Genomic DNA, 19,662 nt, shown 5'->3' on the forward strand with positions numbered 1-19,662 from the left:
CAACATGCCGACTAATAAACCCAACTAAATCTGAAATAGGAAAAATCAGCAAAATAATCCTGGACAGAGTCAACACAAAAATCAAGGACAAAACACCACTCAACCAATGGAGAAATACAGCAGCAGTAATCAAATGGTTCAACAACATCCAAGACAAACAACAGCACAACTTTATCTCCTTTGATATCGAGGAATTTTACCCTTCCATCACGCAAGACCTACTGACTCAAGCACTAGACTTCGCCTCAGACTACGACTCAATCACAGGCAACGAAAGAAACATCATCATCCACGCAAAAAACTCCATTCTCATCCACAACAGTACACCATGGCAAAAAAAGAACAATGCAACATTTGACGTCACTATGGGAAGTTTTGACGGAGCAGAAACGTGTGAACTCGTTGGGAGTTTCCTCCTCTCCCAGCTCGCTAGCCTCAATCTGAACCTTGGTATTTACCGTGATGACGGACTGGCAGTGTGTCGCGCCTCGCCAAGGAGCAGCGAGAATACCAAGAAGCGCATATGCCAAATTTTCAAAGAGAACGGCCTACGGATCACGATTGAAGCCAACAAGCAAACCGTCAACTTCCTTGACGTCACTTTCAACCTGAGGAATAACAGCTACCAACCATTCACGAAACCCAACACAACACTCCAATACGTGCACCATGACAGCAACCACCCACCCACCACCACGAAAAGAATACCTACCGGAATTAATAAAAGGCTATCGATGCTGTCATCTAGCAAAGCTGAATTTGACCAAGCAACCCCCCCGTACCAAAAAGCCCTTGATGAAAGCGGATACAATTTCACCCTCACCTATGAACCCATGCCAGGAAACCAACCAAAAAAGAACAGAAAACGAAACAACATCATCTGGTACAACCCCCCATACAGCAAAAACGTCTCAACTAACATTGGCCACAAATTCCTCACTCTGATTGACAAACACTTTCCCAAAGACAACACCCTAAGAAAAGTATTCAACAAGAACAACATTAAATTGAGCTACAGCTGTATGAACAATATACGACAAATTATCTCAAACCACAACAAAACAATTGCAAATGAGTCGTTGGCCCCCGGACAGAGCGACTCCAAAACCAACAAAGGCTGCAACTGTCGAAAGAAACCTGATTGCCCTCTCAACGGGGGTTGCTTACAAACATCAGTTGTCTACCAATCTAAGGTAATACGCAAGGACATTAACACATCCGACACATATGTAGGATTAACCGAGGGAGAGTTTAAAACCAGATGGAACAATCACAAGGCTTCTTTCAGGAACCAAAACCTGCGGAATACCACAGAACTCAGCAAACACATTTGGAACCTCAAAGACAATAATGTTGAATATTCAATAACATGGCAAATTCTTGCATCCAGCACACCTTACAATAGTGGTAATAAAAGATGCAACCTATGCTTGAAAGAGAAACTGTTTATTATTTACCGTCCAGACCTGTCATCCCTCAACAAGCGCAGCGAAATTGTAACAGCATGCCGCCACAGACGGAAACACCTCCTAGGTAACACATGAGCCAATCACCACGCCCCTACGCCAGCCTGTACCCACCCACTCTGTGCCCTATATAAACCATGGTATGTGAATGCTCCCATTAAAATCTCCTGATGATTGAGGGAACCCCCCCTCATGAAACAGGCCTGTAGAGATGAAATAGTCTTGTGATTTTTTTCCCACACATACATATATATATATATATATATATGTATATTTATATATATATATATATAAGTGTGTATATGTAGGAAGCCTTGTGGCACATCCATGCTAGTTTATTCATAAGGAGCTGCTGGTGTGCATCTTTAAAAGGTGTGCAGTATTCATGTTGTCATGAATAAATCAATTAGCAGAGGATTGTCATCTACCTGCACACAGCTGCTGTTGTGCCTATTAGCAAAAATACCGCAGGCGCAAACATTGTTGCTCTCCTTCCTGTACGACAATTATCCCATTTATGACATTGTCTCTCTGCAAACAAAGCAAGTTCAGGATAGTGTTTGATTGTTGTGATGTTATGTTGAGGGTGTTGACATTGTTGTGATGTTATGTTGAGGGTGTTGACATTGTTGTGATGTTATGTTGAGGGTGTTGACATTGTTGTGATGTTATGTTGAGGGTGTTGACATTGTTGTGATTTTATATTGAGGGTGTTGACATTGTTGTGATGTTATGTTGAGGTTGTTGACATTGTTGTGATGTTATGTTGAGGATGTTGACATTGTTGTGATGTTATGTTGAGGGTGTTGACATTGTTGTGATGTTATGTTGAGGGTGTTGACATTGTTGTGATGTTATGTTGAGGTTGTTGACATTGTTGTGATGTTATGTTGAGGATGTTGACATTGTTGTGATGTTATGTTGAGGTTGTTGACATTGTTGTGATGTTATGTTGAGGATGTTGACATTGTTGTGATGTTATGTTGAGGTTGTTGACATTGTTGTGATGTTATGTTGAGGGTGTTGACATTATTGTGATGTTATGTTGAGGGTGTTGACATTGTTGTGATGTTATGTTGAGGGTGTTGACATTGTTGTGATGTTATGTTGAGGGTGTTGACATTGTTGTGATGTTATGTTGAGGGTGTTGACATTGTTGTGATGTTATGTCAAGGGTGTTGACATTGTTGTGATGTTATGTTGAGGTTGTTGACATTGTTGTGATGCTATGTTGAGGGTGTTGACATTGTTGTGATGCTATGTTGAGGGTGTTGACATTGTTGTGATGTTATGTTGAGGGTGTTGACATTGTTGTGATGTTATGTTGAGGGTGTTGACATTGTTGTGATGTTATGTTGAGGGTGTTGACATTGTTGTGATGTTATGTTGAGGGTGTTGACATTGTTGTGATGTTATGTTGAGGGTGTTGACATTGAATTAAATAGTCAGCTGAAATAGTCAGGTGAAATAGTCAGGTGAAATAGTCAGCTGAAATAGTCATGTGAAATAGTCTGGTGAAATAGTCAGGTGAGATAGTCATGTGAGATGGTCAGGTGAGATAGTCAGGTGAAATAGTCTGGTGAAATAGTCTGGTGAAATAGTCTGGTGAAATAGTCAGGTGAGATAGTCAGGTGAGATGGTCAGGTGAGATAGTCAGGTGAAATAGTCTGGTGAAATAGTCTGGTGAAATAGTCAGGTGAGATAGTCAGGTGAGATGGTCAGGTGAGATAGTCAGGTGAAATAGTCTGGTGAAATAGTCAGGTGAGATAGTCAGGTGAGATAGTCAGGTGAGATAGTCAGGTGAGATAGTCATGTGAGATGGTCAGGTGAGATAGTCAGGTGAAATAGTCTGGTGAAATAGTCTGGTGAAATAGTCTGGTGAAATAGTCAGGTGAGATAGTCAGGTGAGATGGTCAGGTGAGATAGTCAGGTGAAATAGTCTGGTGAAATAGTCTGGTGAAATAGTCAGGTGAGATAGTCAGGTGAGATAGTCAGGTGAGATGGTCAGGTGAGATAGTCAGGTGAAATAGTCTGGTGAAATAGTCTGGTGAAATAGTCAGGTGAGATAGTCAGGTGAGATGGTCAGGTGAGATAGTCAGGTGAAATAGTCTGGTGAAATAGTCAGGTGAGATAGTCAGGTGAGATAGTCAGGTGAGATAGTCAGGTGAGATAGTCATGTGAGATGGTCAGGTGAGATAGTCAGGTGAAATAGTCTGGTGAAATAGTCTGGTGAAATAGTCTGGTGAAATAGTCAGGTGAGATAGTCAGGTGAGATGGTCAGGTGAGATAGTCAGGTGAAATAGTCTGGTGAAATAGTCTGGTGAAATAGTCAGGTGAGATAGTCAGGTGAGATGGTCAGGTGAGATAGTCAGGTGAAATAGTCTGGTGAAATAGTCAGGTGAGATAGTCAGGTGAGATAGTCAGGTGAGATAGTCAGGTGAGATAGTCTGGTGAAATAGTCTGGTGAAATAGTCAGGTGAAATAGTCTGGTGAAATAATCAGGTGAGATAGTCAGGTGAGATAGTCAGGTGAGATAGTCAGGTGAGATAGTCTGGTGAAATAGTCTGGTGAAATAGTCAGGTGAAATAGTCTGGTGAAATAATCAGGTGAGATAGTCAGGTGAGATAGTCAGGTGAGATAGTCAGGTGAAATAGTCAGGTGAAATAGTCAGGTGAGATAGTCAGGTGAGATAGTCAGGTGAGATAGTCAGGTGAGATAGTCAGGTGAGATAGTCTGGTGAAATAGTCAGGTGAAATAGTCTGGTGAAATAGTCAGGTGAGATGGTCAGGTGAGATAGTCAGGTGAAATAGTCTGTTGAAATAGTCTGGTGAAATAGTCAGGTGAGATAGTCATGTGAGATGGTCAGGTGAGATAGTCAGGTGAAATAGTCAGGTGAGATAGTCAGGTGAGATAGTCAGGTGAAATAGTCAGGTGAAATAGTCAGGTGAGATAGTCAGGTGAGATAGTCAGGTGAAATAGTCAGGTGAAATAGTCAGGTGAGATAGTCAGGTGAGATAGTCAGGTGAAATAGTCAGGTGAAATAGTCAGGTGAGATAGTCTGGTGAAATAGTCAGGTGAGATAGTCAGGTGAAATAGTCTGGTGAAATAGTCAGGTGAGATAGTCAGGTGAAATAGTCAGGTGAAATAGTCAGGTGAGATAGTCAGGTGAGATAGTCAGGTGAAATAGTCAGGTGAAATAGTCAGGTGAGATAGTCAGGTGAGATAGTCAGGTGAAATAGTCAGGTGAAATAGTCAGGTGAGATAGTCTGGTGAAATAGTCAGGTGAGATAGTCAGGTGAAATAGTCTGGACAAAAGTTCTAGGATGGAAGAGAGGACTTCCTAAAAGAAGACTAGTTTTCAAATCAATTCACAAAAATCAGATTGTTTTGTTGGTTTGTTTCTCACCTGAGATTGTTTTGTTTGTTTGTTTCTCACCTGAGATTGTTTTGTTTGTTTGTTGCTCACCTGAGATTGTTTTGTTTGTTTGTTTCTCACCTGAGATTGTTTTGTTGGTTTGTTTCTCACCTGAGATTGTTTTGTTTGTTTGTTTCTCACCTGAGATTCTCCGAGCTGAACTCTGACTCCAGGAACTTGAGGAACTGTTCTCGCCCCACAGGATCTTTAAGAACCTCGTCGATGCCGAAAGCCCACCTCTTGACCCTCTGCTGGCCGGGCTCCTTACTGACACACACACACACACACACACACACACACACACACACACACACACACACACACACACACACACACACACACACACACACACACACACACACACATTGTCAGTGACCTCTCAATAATCAATGAGAAGTGATGAAAGAAGAAAAGACGGATCAATATCAGCACATAGTCGCGTCTCCCATGTCTGCTTGTATTTTCTCCCACTGGACTTTGCAGTCATGTGACTATCAGGATGCTAATTTGATTGCTTAGTGATCTGGCAGAAATGTTGGTTCCTAAAACGTACTTTTCAAAGCCACGACCGCCATTGGAATATACTTCTTTATTTCTTATTTCTTGTGTGTTTCTATGACAACTAACTTGACAACGGAGAGGAAGAAGAACAAAATGAACTTTTGACTTGTAGGAACTTTAGTGCTGAAGAAGTGGAACTATCTTGCTGTGTTTTTAAACTACATGCACTTTATTCTTGTTTAGTACTTTTTACTAACTTCGTTTTGTTACGTGAAGTCGATGGACTCTTTTAAACGTATTTACTGAGGAGTATGAAGCCTGACTCGAAGCAACGACCTCAGCTGCTTACTACTCGGACTTTGTTGGGTAAATGTGAAATAAAGGAGGCAGCACACCAGGTAAATAACGTCAAATATTAACTATTGACTTTATTACATGTTTTAAAAGTAGTCAGTGACGCTCCATTTGTGTTGTTATTAGCCTCAACCCCAGTCAACTGAATGCTAATGCTAACAAGCTAACGCTAAAGCCGACGTGTTCGTGTTGACAAACACTGACGTGTATTATTTATATATTGTTATTTACATATAAACACTGACATGTATTATTTATATATTGTTATTTACATATAAACACTGACATGTATTATTTATATATTGTTATTTACAGATAAACACTGACGTGTATTATTTATATATTATTTACAAATAAATACTGACATTTATTATTTATATATTGTTATTTACAGATACACACTGACATCATTGATGTATTATTTACAAATAAACACTGACATGTATTATTGATATATTGTTATTTACACATCAACACTGACATGTATTATTTATATATTGTTATTTACAGATAAACACTGACATTATTTATGTATTGTTTACAAACAACACTGACATGTATTATTTATATATATTGTTATTTACAGATAAACACTGACATCATTGATTTATTATTTACAAGTAAACACTGACATGTATTTATATATTGTTATTTACAGATAAACACTGACATTATTCATGTATTGTTTACAAACAACACTGACATGTATTATTTATATATTGTTATTTACAGATAAACACTGACAAAAATGATATATTGTTATTTACAGAGAAACACTGACATCATTGATTTATTATTTACAAGTAAACACTGACATGTATTATTGATATATTGTTATTTACAGATAAACACTGACATTTATTATTTATATATTGTTATTTACAGATAAACACTGACATGTATTATTTATATATTGTTATTTACATATAAACACTGACATGTATTATTTATATATTGTTATTTACAGATAAACACCGACATTTTTTATTTATATATTGTTATTTACAGATAAACACTGACATGTATTATTTATATATTGTTATTTACAGATAAACACTGACATTATTTATGTATTATTTACAAACAAACACTGACATGTATTATTTATATATTGTTATTTACAGATCAACACTGACATTATTTATGTATTGTTTACAAACAACACTGACATGTATTATTTATATATTGTTATTTACAGATAAACACTGACATTTATTATTTATATATTGTTATTTACAGATAAACACTGACATGTATTATTTATATATTGTTATTTACAGATAAACACTGACATTTTTTATTTATATATTGTTATTTACAGATAAACACTGACATGTATTATTTATATATTGTTATTTACAGATAGACACTGACATTATTTATGTATTATTTACAAACAAACACTGACATGTATTATTTATATATTGTTATTTACAGATAAACACTGACATTGATTATTTATTATTTACAGATACACACTGACATCATTGATTTATTATTTACAAGTAAACACTGACATGTATTATTTATATATTGTTATTTACAGATAAACACTGACATTATTTATGTATTATTTACAAACAAACACTGACATGTATTATTTATATATTGTTATTTACAGATAAACACTGACATCATTGATTTATTATTTACAAGTAAACACTGACATGTATTATTTATATATTATTATTTACAGATAAATACTGACATTATTGATGTATTATTTACAGATGAACACTGACATATATTATTTATATAGACATGTATTATTTATATATTATTTACAGATAAACACTGACATGTATTATTGATATATTGTTATTTACAGATTAACACTGACATGTATTATTTATATATTGTTATTTACAGATAAACACTGACATTATTGATGTATTGTTTACAAACAACACTGACATGTATTATTTATATATTGTTATTTACAGATAAACACTGACATCATTGATTTATTATTTACAAGTAAACACTGACATGTATTATTTATATATTGTTATTTACAGATAAATACTGACATTATTGATGTATTATTTACAGATGAACACTGACATATATTATTTATATAGACATGTATTATTTATATATTATTTACAGATAAACACTGACATGTATTATTGATATATTGTTATTTACAGCTGAAATGGACCAAAAGGAATCCCCTGACTTCATGAATTCTTTATTTACTGAGAGACTTTCTGACTGTTGGACTTGCAGACAAAATACTTTTTATGAACAATTCTGTACACTTTATTTTGTAAATCATATTGTTTTGTACTTTGTCTCTCATTGTATTAAAAGAAGTGTGAGCTAATACTGATTAACAAGTATCAGTGTAGAGTCAAACTCTCCTCCATACGTCATCAGTCTGACTTGTAGAAACTGTGACATGCGGTGGAAACACAAAGCACACACTTCTACAGGTACACAAAGTTCCAGAAACCTAAAGGAAAACGGCTTATAATTTTCTTTATGGTGGTATATTCATGATTTAGACCACTTTACTACCAGATGATTATGGTGGTATGTTCACATTTAGACCAATTTACTACCAAATGATTATGGTGGTATGTTCACATTTAGACCACTTTACTACCAAATGATTATGGTGGTATGTTCACATTTAGACCACTTTACTACCAAATGATTATGGTGGTATGTTCACATTTAGACCACTTTACTACCAAATGATTATGGTGGTATGTTCACATTTAGACCACTTTACTACCAAATGATTATGGTGGTATGTTCACATTTAGACCACTTTACGACCAAATGATTATGGTGGTATGTTCACATTTAGACCACTTTACTACCAGATGTTTATGGTGGTATGTTCACATTTAGACCACTTTACTACCAAATGATTATGGTGGTATGTTCACATTTTGACCACTTTACTACCAAATGATTATGGTGGTATGTTCACATTTAGACCACTTTACTACCAAATGATTATGGTGGTATGTTCACATTTAGACCACTTTACGACCAAATGATTATGGTGGTTTGTTCACATTTAGACCACTTTACTACCAAATGATTATGGTGGTATGTTCACATTTAGACCACTTTACTACCAAATGATTATGGTGATATGTTCACATTTAGACCACTTTACTACCAGATGATTATGGTGGTATGTTCACATTTAGACCACTTTACTACCAAATGTCATGCTTATGATTCCCTTTGTTGCAGGAACTGTCATTGTTGCTGTGCTCAATGTTTGTTTGTAAAAGATGAAGATCTTCATGAGCCCACCTTGCTTCCAGCTCCCACAGCGTGGTGTCATCTGTGATCCAGGGGTTGGAGGGGTCTGGGGGCGTGAGGAAGGGGTCGTACTCGATGTACTGCTCCGTGTAGCCCAGCAAGCTAAGAACACACACACAATCTCGTCTTAAAACAGTCACCAAATTCATTCTAAGCACAAAATGTTTCCAACCAAAGGAGTGTTGTCTTGGTCTTTGGCTTTTTTGGGTCACTTTTTGGAAGACAATACTGATAATAGCAGAGAATAGAAACATATTTACCACATCTAGGACCAGCCGTCAGTATCGGACGATGAAAAAGTATTGACGTTTACAAACACCCAGCCCTTTCCTGCTGACACTTTTTATTTTTAGTCTCATCTGTGGGAGAGAATTCCTCCGACATTTTTTTTTTTGAGTTGTCAGCTTGAAGCGTCCCTCTGTCTCGGACTCTCTCCTGGTCATGTGACATGACCATGCTTCCTGTTTTCCATGACCCGCCTTATCTTGCCTCTGATTGGCCAGTCCGCAATGTTTGATCCTAATCTTAGCTAATTGTGACTCGTCATAGGAACACCAAGCAACCATCATGGATCTTCTCATTCATGCAGCTCATTGGATTTGTTTTTGGCCTGGATTCACACTTCATTTTCTCTTTTTGTAGCTTTGATGTTAGCTACGTCGCTACATGGCTCTAAAAGTAGCTAATCTGCCGGAAAAGCTACTTATTAAACTACTTGTTACTGGGAAATGTAGTTGAACTACGTAGCTTAGCTACGCCGATAGCAGTGATGGGCAATCTTCACTGTCCAGGAGGACCGACCCAATTAGGTACCATCCATCCATCCATCCATCTTCTTCCGCTTATCCGAGGTCGGGTCGCGGGGGCAGCAGCCTAAGCAGGGAAGCCCAGACTTCCCTCTCCCCAGCCACTTCGTCCAGCTCTTCCTGTGGGACCCCGAGGCGTTCCCAGGCCAGCCGGGAGACATAGTCTTCCCAACGTGTCCTGGGTCTTCCCCGTGGCCTCCTACCGGTCGGACGTGCCCTAAACACCTCCCGAGGGAGGCGATCGGGTGGCATCCTGACCAGATGCCCGAACCACCTCATCTGGCTCCTCTCGATGTGGAGGAGCAGCGGCTTTACTTTGAGCTCCCCCCGAATGACAGAGCTTCTCACCCTATCTCTAAGGGAGAGCCCTGCCACCCGGCGGAGGAAACTCATTTGGGCCACTTGTACCCGTGATCTTGTCCTTTCGGTCATAACCCAAAGCTCATGACCATAGGTGAGGATGGGAACGTAGATCGACCGGTAAATTGAGAGCTTTGCCTTCCGGCTCAGCTCCTTCTTCACCACAATGGATCGATACAGCGTCCGCATTACTGAAGACGCCGCACCGATCCGCCTGTCGATCTCTCTTCCCTCACTCGTGAACAAGACTCCCAGGTACTTGAACTCCTCCACTTGGGGCAGGGTCTCCTCCCCAACCCGAAGATGGCATTCCACCCTTTTCCGGGCGAGAACCATGGACTCGGACTTGGAGGTGCTGATTCTCATCCCAGTCGCTTCACACTCGGCTGCGAACCGATCCAGCTAGAGCTGAAGATCCTGGCCAGATGAAGCCATCAGGACCACATCATCTGCAAAAAGCAGAGACCTAATCCTGCAGCCACCAAACCAGATCCCCTCAACGCCCTGACTGCGCCTAGAAATTCTGTCCATAAAAGTTATGAACAGAATGGGTGACAAAGGGCAGCCTTGGAGGAGTCCAACCCTCACTGGAAACGTGTCCGACTTACTGCCGGCAATGCGGACCAAGTTCTGGCACTGATCATACAGGGAGCGGACTGCCACAATCAGACAGTCCGATACCCCATACTCTTTAAGCACTCCCCACAGGACTTCCCGAGGGACACGGTCGAATGCCTTCTCCAAGTCCACAAAACACATGTAGACTGGTTGGGCAAACTCCCATGCACCCTCAAGGACCCTGCCGAGAGTATAGAGCTAGTCCACAGTTCCACGACCAGGACGAAAACCACACTGTTCCTCCTGAATCCGAGGTTCGACTATCCGGCGTAGCCTCCTCTCCAGTACACCTGAATAGACCTTACCGGGAAGGCTGAGGAGTGTGATCCCACGATAGTTAGAGCACACCCTCCGGTTCCCCTTCTTAAAGAGAGGAACCACCACCCCGGTCTGCCAATCCAGAGGTACCGCCCCCGATGTCCACGCGATGCTGCAGAGTCTTGTCAACCAAGACAGCCCCACAGCATCCAGAGCCTTAAGGAACTCCGGGCGGATCTCATCCACCCCCGGGGCCTTGCCACCGAGGAGCTTTTTAACTACCTCAGCAACCTCAGCCCCAGAAATAGGAGAGCCCACCACAGACTCCCCAGGCACTGCTTCCTCGTAGGAAGACGTGTTGGTGCGATTGAGGAGGTCTTCGAAGTATTCTCTCCACCGATCCACAACATCCGCAATCGAGGCCAGCAGAACACCATCCTCACCATACACGGTGTTGATAGTGCACTGCTCCCCTTCCTGAGGCGGCGGATGGTGGTCCAGAATCGCTTCGAAGCCGTCCGGAAGTCGTTTTCCATGGCTTCCCCGAACTCCTCCCATGTCTGAGTTTTTGCCTCTGCGACCGCTGAAGCCGCACACCGCTTGGCCTGTCGGTACCTGTCCGCTGCCTCGGGAGTCCTATGAGCCAAAAGAACCCGATAGGACTCCTTCTTCAGCTTGACGGCATCCCTCATTTTGTGGCCTCTCTTATTCACGTGCCTCCACTTTGACAGCGTCTTGACCCCGTCGTCTTTGACGAACCGGTAGTTTTTAGCGCTTCCAGCGATTCTACTGACAGATTTAAGTTAAAACTTTGTATGAGAAATGGCAACAGTGGAGGATGAATGTGCCACAACAAGAAGATAGAGAAGAAGGAGGAGCTTATCGACTACGGCGCCGACTACAATGGCGGACCAGCACTTTTGGGTAAGCCTTTACCATATAAGGATAATCCGCTGACGTACACTATATTGCCAAAAGTATTTGTCCAGCCATCCAAATGATGAGAATCAGGTGTCCTAATCACTAATCACAGGTGTATCAAATCAAGCACTTAGGCATGGAGACTGTTTCTACAAACATGTGTGAAAGAATGGGCCGCTCTCAGTGATTTCCAGCGTGGAACTGTCATAGGATGCCACCTGTGCAACAAATCCAGTCCTGAAATTTCCTGGCTCCTAAATATTCCAAAGTCAACTTTATTATTAAAAAAGTGAAGAGTTTGGGAACAACAGCAACTCAGCCCCCCAAGTGGTAGGCCAGGTAAACTGACAGAGAGGTCAGCATAGTGCAAAGACTTTCTGCACAGTCACTTGCTACACAGCTCCAAACTTCATGCCACCTTCCAATTAGCCCACGCGCAGCACGCAGAGAGCTTCATGGAATGGCTTTCCATGGCCGAGCAGCTGCATCTAAGCCATACATCACCAAGTCCAATGCAAAGTGTGGGATGCAGTGGTGTAAAGGACATCACCACTGGACTCTAGAGCAGTGGAGACGCCTTCTCTGGACTGATGAATCACACTTTTCCATCTGATGGACCAGTTTGGAGGTTGCCAGGAGAACGCTACATTTCGGACTGCATTGGGCCAATGTGGTGGAGGAGGAATTATGGTGTGGGGTTGTTTTTCAGGAGTTGGGCTTGGCCCCTTAGTTCCAATGAAAGGAACTTTGAATGCTCCAGGATACCAAAACATTTTGGACAATTCCATGCTCCCAACCTTAGGGAACAGTTTGGAGTGGGCCCCTTCCTCTTCCAACATGACTGTGCACCAGTGCACAAAGAAATGGATGACAAAGTCTGGTGTGGATGAACTTGACTGGCCTGCACAGAGTCCTGACCTGAACTTGATAGGTGGGGTGTGGGTTGTTGTTTTTTCAGGAGTTGGGCTTTTGTCCCCTTAGTTGCAGTGAAAGGAACTTTGACTGCTCCAGGATACCAAAACATGTTGGACAATTCCGAGGGATGGCACTTCAAGTTCATATGTGAGTCAAGCCAGGTGGCCAAATAGTGTATTTCTTATGTGTGACTGCCATCTACTGGTCACTTTTTTTCCTCAAATGGTTGGAAAACAAAGTCATGTCCGCCCCAAGTTGTTCCACCCCTGCCGGAGTGGATAAAGATGGCTCACCTCTCCGCCACTTTGGACATTTTCAGTCGATGTCGGTCTAATTGCAGCTGCCAGAATGTGATCTGAAAAGAGGAAAAAAAAAAGCGACATTTAGCCGGCGAGCGAGTCTCCTCCGGGCGTGTCCTCGGTGGACCTGCTCCTGCAGCTCCTCTTCTGTGGGCTGCTTGGCCTCGGGGGCGGGGGTGTGGGTGGGGCTGTGTGCGCGGATGTCGTTCTGCAGGCCGTACACCGACTGCAGGCGGGTAAAGGTGGTTAGTGACAGGTGGTAAAGCGGCATATGTTGCTGTCTTCCAGGGACAGGACGGTCTGCTGCGCACCTTTCGGGTTTTGTGTGGATTTTTCATTCTTGAGGACTTCTTGATGTCGACTTCTGTTGTGTTGACACAGCCAGGCTGGGGGAAGAGGCAGAAAAAAAGGGACATTTTCATGACAAACATGAAAGATGCTAAACACAATCAATAGGCCAATGGAGGCTCTCATTTGTGTTGTAGTTAAAGTAATATGTGTGACATCTAATATACATGATGTAAGTATATATGTAGTATCTAGTAACATTCATAATAACATGTAATATATACATGATGTAAGTATATATGTCATGTAGTAACATTCATAATAACATGTAATATATACATGATGTAAGTATATATGTAGTATCTAGTAACATTCATAATAACATGTAATATATACATGATGTAAGTATATATGTCATGTAGTAACATTCATAATAACATGTCGTATATACATGATGTAAGTATATATGTCATGTAGTAACATTCATAATAACATGTAATATATACATGATGTAAGTATATATGTCATGTAGTAACATTCATAATAACATGTAATATATACATGATGTAAGTATATATGTCATGTAGTAACATTCATAATAACATGTAATATGTACATGATGTAAGTATATATGTCATGTAGTAACATTCATAATAACATGTAATATATACATGATGTAAGTATATATGTCATGTAGTAACATTCATAATAACATGTAATATATACATGATGTAAGTATATATGTAGTATCTAGTAACATTCATAATAACATTTAATATATACATGATGTAAGTATATATGTCATGTAGTAACATTCATAATAACAAGTAATATATACATGATGTAAGTATATATGTAGTATCTAGTAACATTCATAATAACATGTAATATATACATGATGTAAGTATATATATGTCATGTAGTAACATTCATAATAACATGTAATATATACATGATGTAAGTATATATGTCATGTAGTAACATTCATAATAACATGTAATATGTACATGATGTAAGTATATATGTCATGTAGTAACATTCATAATAACATGTAATATGTACATGATGTAAGTATGTATGTCATGTAGTAACATTCATAATAACATGTAATATGTACATGATGTAAGTATATATGTCAAGTAGTAACATTCATAATAACATGTAATACATACATAATGTAAGTATATATGTCATGTAGTAACATTCATAATAACATGTAATATATACATGATGTAAGTATATATGTCATGTAGTAACATTCATAATAACATGTAATATATACATGATGTAAGTATATATGTCATGTAGTAACATTCATAATAACATGTAATATATACATGATGTAAGTATATATGTAGTATCTAGTAACATTCATAATAACATGTAATATATACATGATGTAAGTATATATGTCATGTAGTAACATTCATAATAACATGTAATATATACATGATGTAAGTATATATGTCATGTAGTAACATTCATAATAACATGTAATATATACATGATGTAAGTATATATGTAGTATCTAGTAACATTCATAATAACATGTAATATATACATGATGTAAGTATATATGTCATGTAGTAACATTCATAATAACATGTAATATATACATGATGTAAGTATATATGTCATGTAGTAACATTCATAATAACATGTAATATATACATGATGTAAGTATATATGTCATGTAGTAACATTCATAATAACATGTAATATATACATGATGTAAGTATATATGTAGTATCTAGTAACATTCATAATAACATGTAATATATACATGATGTAAGTATATATGTCATGTAGTAGTAACATTCATAATAACATGTAATTTATACATGATGTAAGTTTATATGTCATGTAGTAACATTCATAATAATATGTAATATATACATGATGTAAGTATATATGTCATGTAGTAACATTCATAATAACATGTAATATATACATGATGTAAGTATATATGTCATGTAGTAACATTCATAATAACGTAATATATACATGATGTAAGTATATATGTCATGTAGTAACATTCATAATAACATGTCATATATACATGATGTAAGTATATATGTCATGTAGTAACATTCATAATAACATGTAGTATATACATGATGTAAGTATATATGTCATGTAGTAACATTCATAATAACATGTAATATATACATGATGTAAGTATATATGTCATGTAGTAACATTCATAATAACATGTAATATATACATGATGTAAGTATATATGTAGTATCTAGTAACATTCATAATAACATGTAATATATACATGATGTAAGTATATATGTCATGTAGTAACATTCATAATAACATGCGATACATACATGATGTAAGTATATATGTCATGTAGTAATATTCATAATAACATGTAATATATACATGATGTAAGTATATATGTCATGTAGTAACATTCATAATAACATGTCATATATACATGATGTAAGTATATATGTCATGTAGTAACATTCATAATAACATGTAATATATACATGATGTAAGTATATATGCAGTATCTAGTAACATTCATAATAACATGTAATATATACATGATGTAAGTATATATGTCATGTAGTAACATTCATAATAACATGTAATATATACATGATGTAAGTATATATGTCATGTAGTAACATTCATAATAACATGTAATATATACATGATGTAAGTATATATGTAGTATCTAGTAACATTCATAATAACATGTAATATATACATGATGTAAGTATATATGTCATGTAGTAACATTCATAATAACATGTAATATATACATGATGTAAGTATATATGTCATGTAGTAACATTCATAAAAACATGTCATATATACATGATGTAAGTATATATGTCATGTAGTAACATTCATAATAACATGTAGTATATACATGATGTAAGTATATATGTCATGTAGTAACATTCATAATAACATGTAATATATACATGATGTAAGTATATATGTCATGTAGTAACATTCATAATAACATGTGATATATACATGATGTAAGTATATATGTAGTATCTAGTAACATTCATAATAACATGTAATATATACATGATGTAAGTATATATGTCATGTAGTAACATTTATAATAACATGTAATATATACATGATGTAAGTATATATGTCATGTAGTAACATTCATAATAACATGTAATATATACATGATGTAAGTATATATTTAATGCGTTTTAGTACCGTAAAATCCAGACTATAAGACGCTACTTTTTTTCCTACACTTTGGACCCTGCGGCTTAAAAGACGGAGTGGCTGATTTATGGATTTTTCTTTAATGAGGGCTAGAATAGCAAAAAAAAGATTTAAAAACTTAAGAGAATGTTTTATTGTTGGTGCTAATTGGTGCCATCGTTTGGACGAATGAGCTGTTCGTGTTCGTTTTGTTTGATCAGCCGTTTTACTGCCGTGTCACAGACCGCATTTGGAGACAATTGAGTAAATAAACAAGTATTAAATATTTCAGTGTAAACAACTCCTTCACAAGGTATATAACTGCGGCTTATAGTCCGCTGCAGCTAATATATGGAAACATGTCAATGTTTCTAAAGTTTGGTGGGTGCGGCTTATATACGGGTGCGCTCTATAGTCCAGAAAATAGGGTAAATCCATCCCATAGTATGTATAGAAGCTAAAGACACTAGCATAGTGCAGTGTAGACAACAACCATGCACTCACCACAGGTATAGCATGCAGTGTAGACAACAACCATGCACTCACCACAGGTATAGCATGCAGTGTAGACAACAACCATGCACTCACCACAGGTCTGTGCACGTCCCAGAATGCTCTTTCCTGACTGTCCAGAATTTTCCTCTCGATTTTGTCCCGTTTTTTATCCACTCTGCAGAGGGTGAACAAAAAAAAAGACATAATTTTTCGGGCTTGGCTTGTTACCTGAAAGTTGGACTCACAAGTTCCACCAAGCAGTGCAGTTCAGTTCACTAAGTCACCGTACACAATAATTCAAGTCATTAGTGACTCATACATTGTAACACTCGCTGTGTGGAGGACCAACCCAGTGCTTCACACACATGTCATTGATGGTGATGCATCGCCATGGCAACATTACATGCCACTACAACTTAAACATATTTAGTTTTTACGTGAAAACATTAAAGTAATATAATGTATGAATGGATATATATATATATATATATATATATATATATATATATATATGTATTTATGTATCAATGGATATATGAATGGATATATGAATATGAATGGATATATATATATATATAACACTCCAATACGTGCACCATGACAGCAACCACCCACCCACCACCACGAAAAGAATACCTACCGGAATCAATAAAAGGCTATCGATGCTGTCATCTAGCAAAGCTGAATTTGACCAAGCAACCCCCCCGTACCAAAAAGCCCTTGATGAAAGCGGATACAATTTCACCCTCACCTATGAACCCACGCCAGGAAACCAGCCAAAAAAGAACAGAAAACGGAACGACATCATCTGGTACAACCCCCCATACAGCAAAAACGTCTCAACGAACATTGGACACAAATTCCTCAATCTGATTGACAAACACTTTCCCAAAGACAACACCCTAAGAAAAGTATTCAACAAGAACAACATTAAATTGAGCTACAGCTGTATGAACAATATACGACAAATGATCTCAAACCACAACAAAACAATTGCAAAGGAGCCGTCGGCCCCCAGACAGAGCGACTCCAAAACCAACAAAGGATGTAATTGTCGAAAGAAACCTGATTGCCCCCTCAACGGGGGGTGCTTACAAACATCAGTTGTCTACCAATCTAAGGTAATACGCAAGGACATTAACACATCCGACACATATGTAGGATTAACCGAGGGAGAATTCAAAACCAGATGGAACAATCACAAGGCTTCTTTCAGGAACAAAAACCTGCGGAATACCACAGAACTCAGCAAACACATTTAGGACCTCAAAGACAATAATGTTGAATATTCAATAACATGGCAAATTCTTGCATCCAGCACACCTTACAATAGTGGTAATAAAAGATGCAACCTATGCTTGAAAGAGAAACTGTTTATTATTTACCGTCCAGACCTGTCATCCCTCAACAAGCGCAGCGAAATTGTAACAACATGCCGCCATAGACGGAAACACCTCCTAGGCAACACATGAGCCAATCACCACGCCCCTAGGCCAGCCTGTACCCACCCACTCTGTGCCCTATATAAACCATGGTATGCGAATGCTCCCATTAAAATCTCCTGATGATTGAGGGTACCCCCCCTCATGAAACAGGCCTGTAGAGATGAAATAGTCTTGTGATTTTTTCCCCACACATACATATATATATATATATATATATATATATATATATATATACAGTATATATATACTATATATATATATATATATATATATATATATATATATATATATATATATATACTGTATATATACACATATATATATCTATATACACAAATATGTCATGACTTGATCTTGGCTGTTTGCTTTTCCGGGATGCAACGGAAAGTTGGCACGGGCGAGACGGGAATGAAGGTACATAATTTATTATTATCAAAAAAAGGAATCAATGAAAGCGCGCACAGTGGCGGAGAATAAACTATAAAACCAAAAGACTATAGCAAAAAAGTACAAACAAAAAACACGCACAATGGCGGAGAACAAACTATGAAACCAAAAAGACTATAAATATGGAACAAAAACTTACTTGGCTCGGACAAAAGTAGTTGCTTGAGGAATTGACATGAAAAGAAGTATCAGGCATGGACAGAGCATAAATGTGTTGAGGTCGTCAGGACGAACAACAGAAAATGAATGAACTTAAATACTATGGACATGATTAGTGAAAGCAGGTGCGTGACTCAAAACGTGAAACAGGTGCGTGACGTGACAGGTGAAAACTAATGGTTGCTATGGTGACCAGACAAGGGAGTGAAAAGACAGAAACTAAACAAAACATGACTTAAAACAAAACATGATAATACAGACATGACAAAATACATATATACAAACCCCGTTTCCATATGAGTTGGGAAATTGTGTTAGATGTAAATATAAACGGAATACAATGATTTGCAAATCATTTTCAAGCCATATTCAGTTGAATATGCTACAAAGACAACATATTTGATGTTCAAACTCATAAACTTTATTTTTTATTTTTTT

General features: G+C 37.9%; 1 protein-coding gene across 2 annotated transcripts in view; it reads right to left on the reverse strand.

The window, feature by feature from the left end:
* The window catches only part of rgs7a (regulator of G protein signaling 7a), a 179,829-nt gene that overhangs the window by 17,420 nt on the left and 142,747 nt on the right, over nucleotides 1-19,662 (reverse strand). For both annotated transcript variants that reach the window (XM_061924834.2, XM_072915307.1), the window contains 6 exons: nucleotides 17,267-17,348; nucleotides 13,510-13,584; nucleotides 13,326-13,424; nucleotides 13,193-13,254; nucleotides 9,013-9,123; nucleotides 5,023-5,148 (listed from right to left, as the gene is read on the reverse strand). In XM_061924834.2, coding sequence (XP_061780818.1) covers nucleotides 5,023-5,148; nucleotides 9,013-9,123; nucleotides 13,193-13,254; nucleotides 13,326-13,424; nucleotides 13,510-13,584; nucleotides 17,267-17,348 — 555 coding nt within the window. The remainder of the gene's footprint in view (nucleotides 1-5,022; nucleotides 5,149-9,012; nucleotides 9,124-13,192; nucleotides 13,255-13,325; nucleotides 13,425-13,509; nucleotides 13,585-17,266; nucleotides 17,349-19,662) is intronic.

Source organism: Nerophis lumbriciformis, linkage group LG02, assembly GCF_033978685.3.
Source record: "Nerophis lumbriciformis linkage group LG02, RoL_Nlum_v2.1, whole genome shotgun sequence".
NCBI classification, from domain to species: Eukaryota; Metazoa; Chordata; class Actinopteri; order Syngnathiformes; family Syngnathidae; genus Nerophis; species Nerophis lumbriciformis.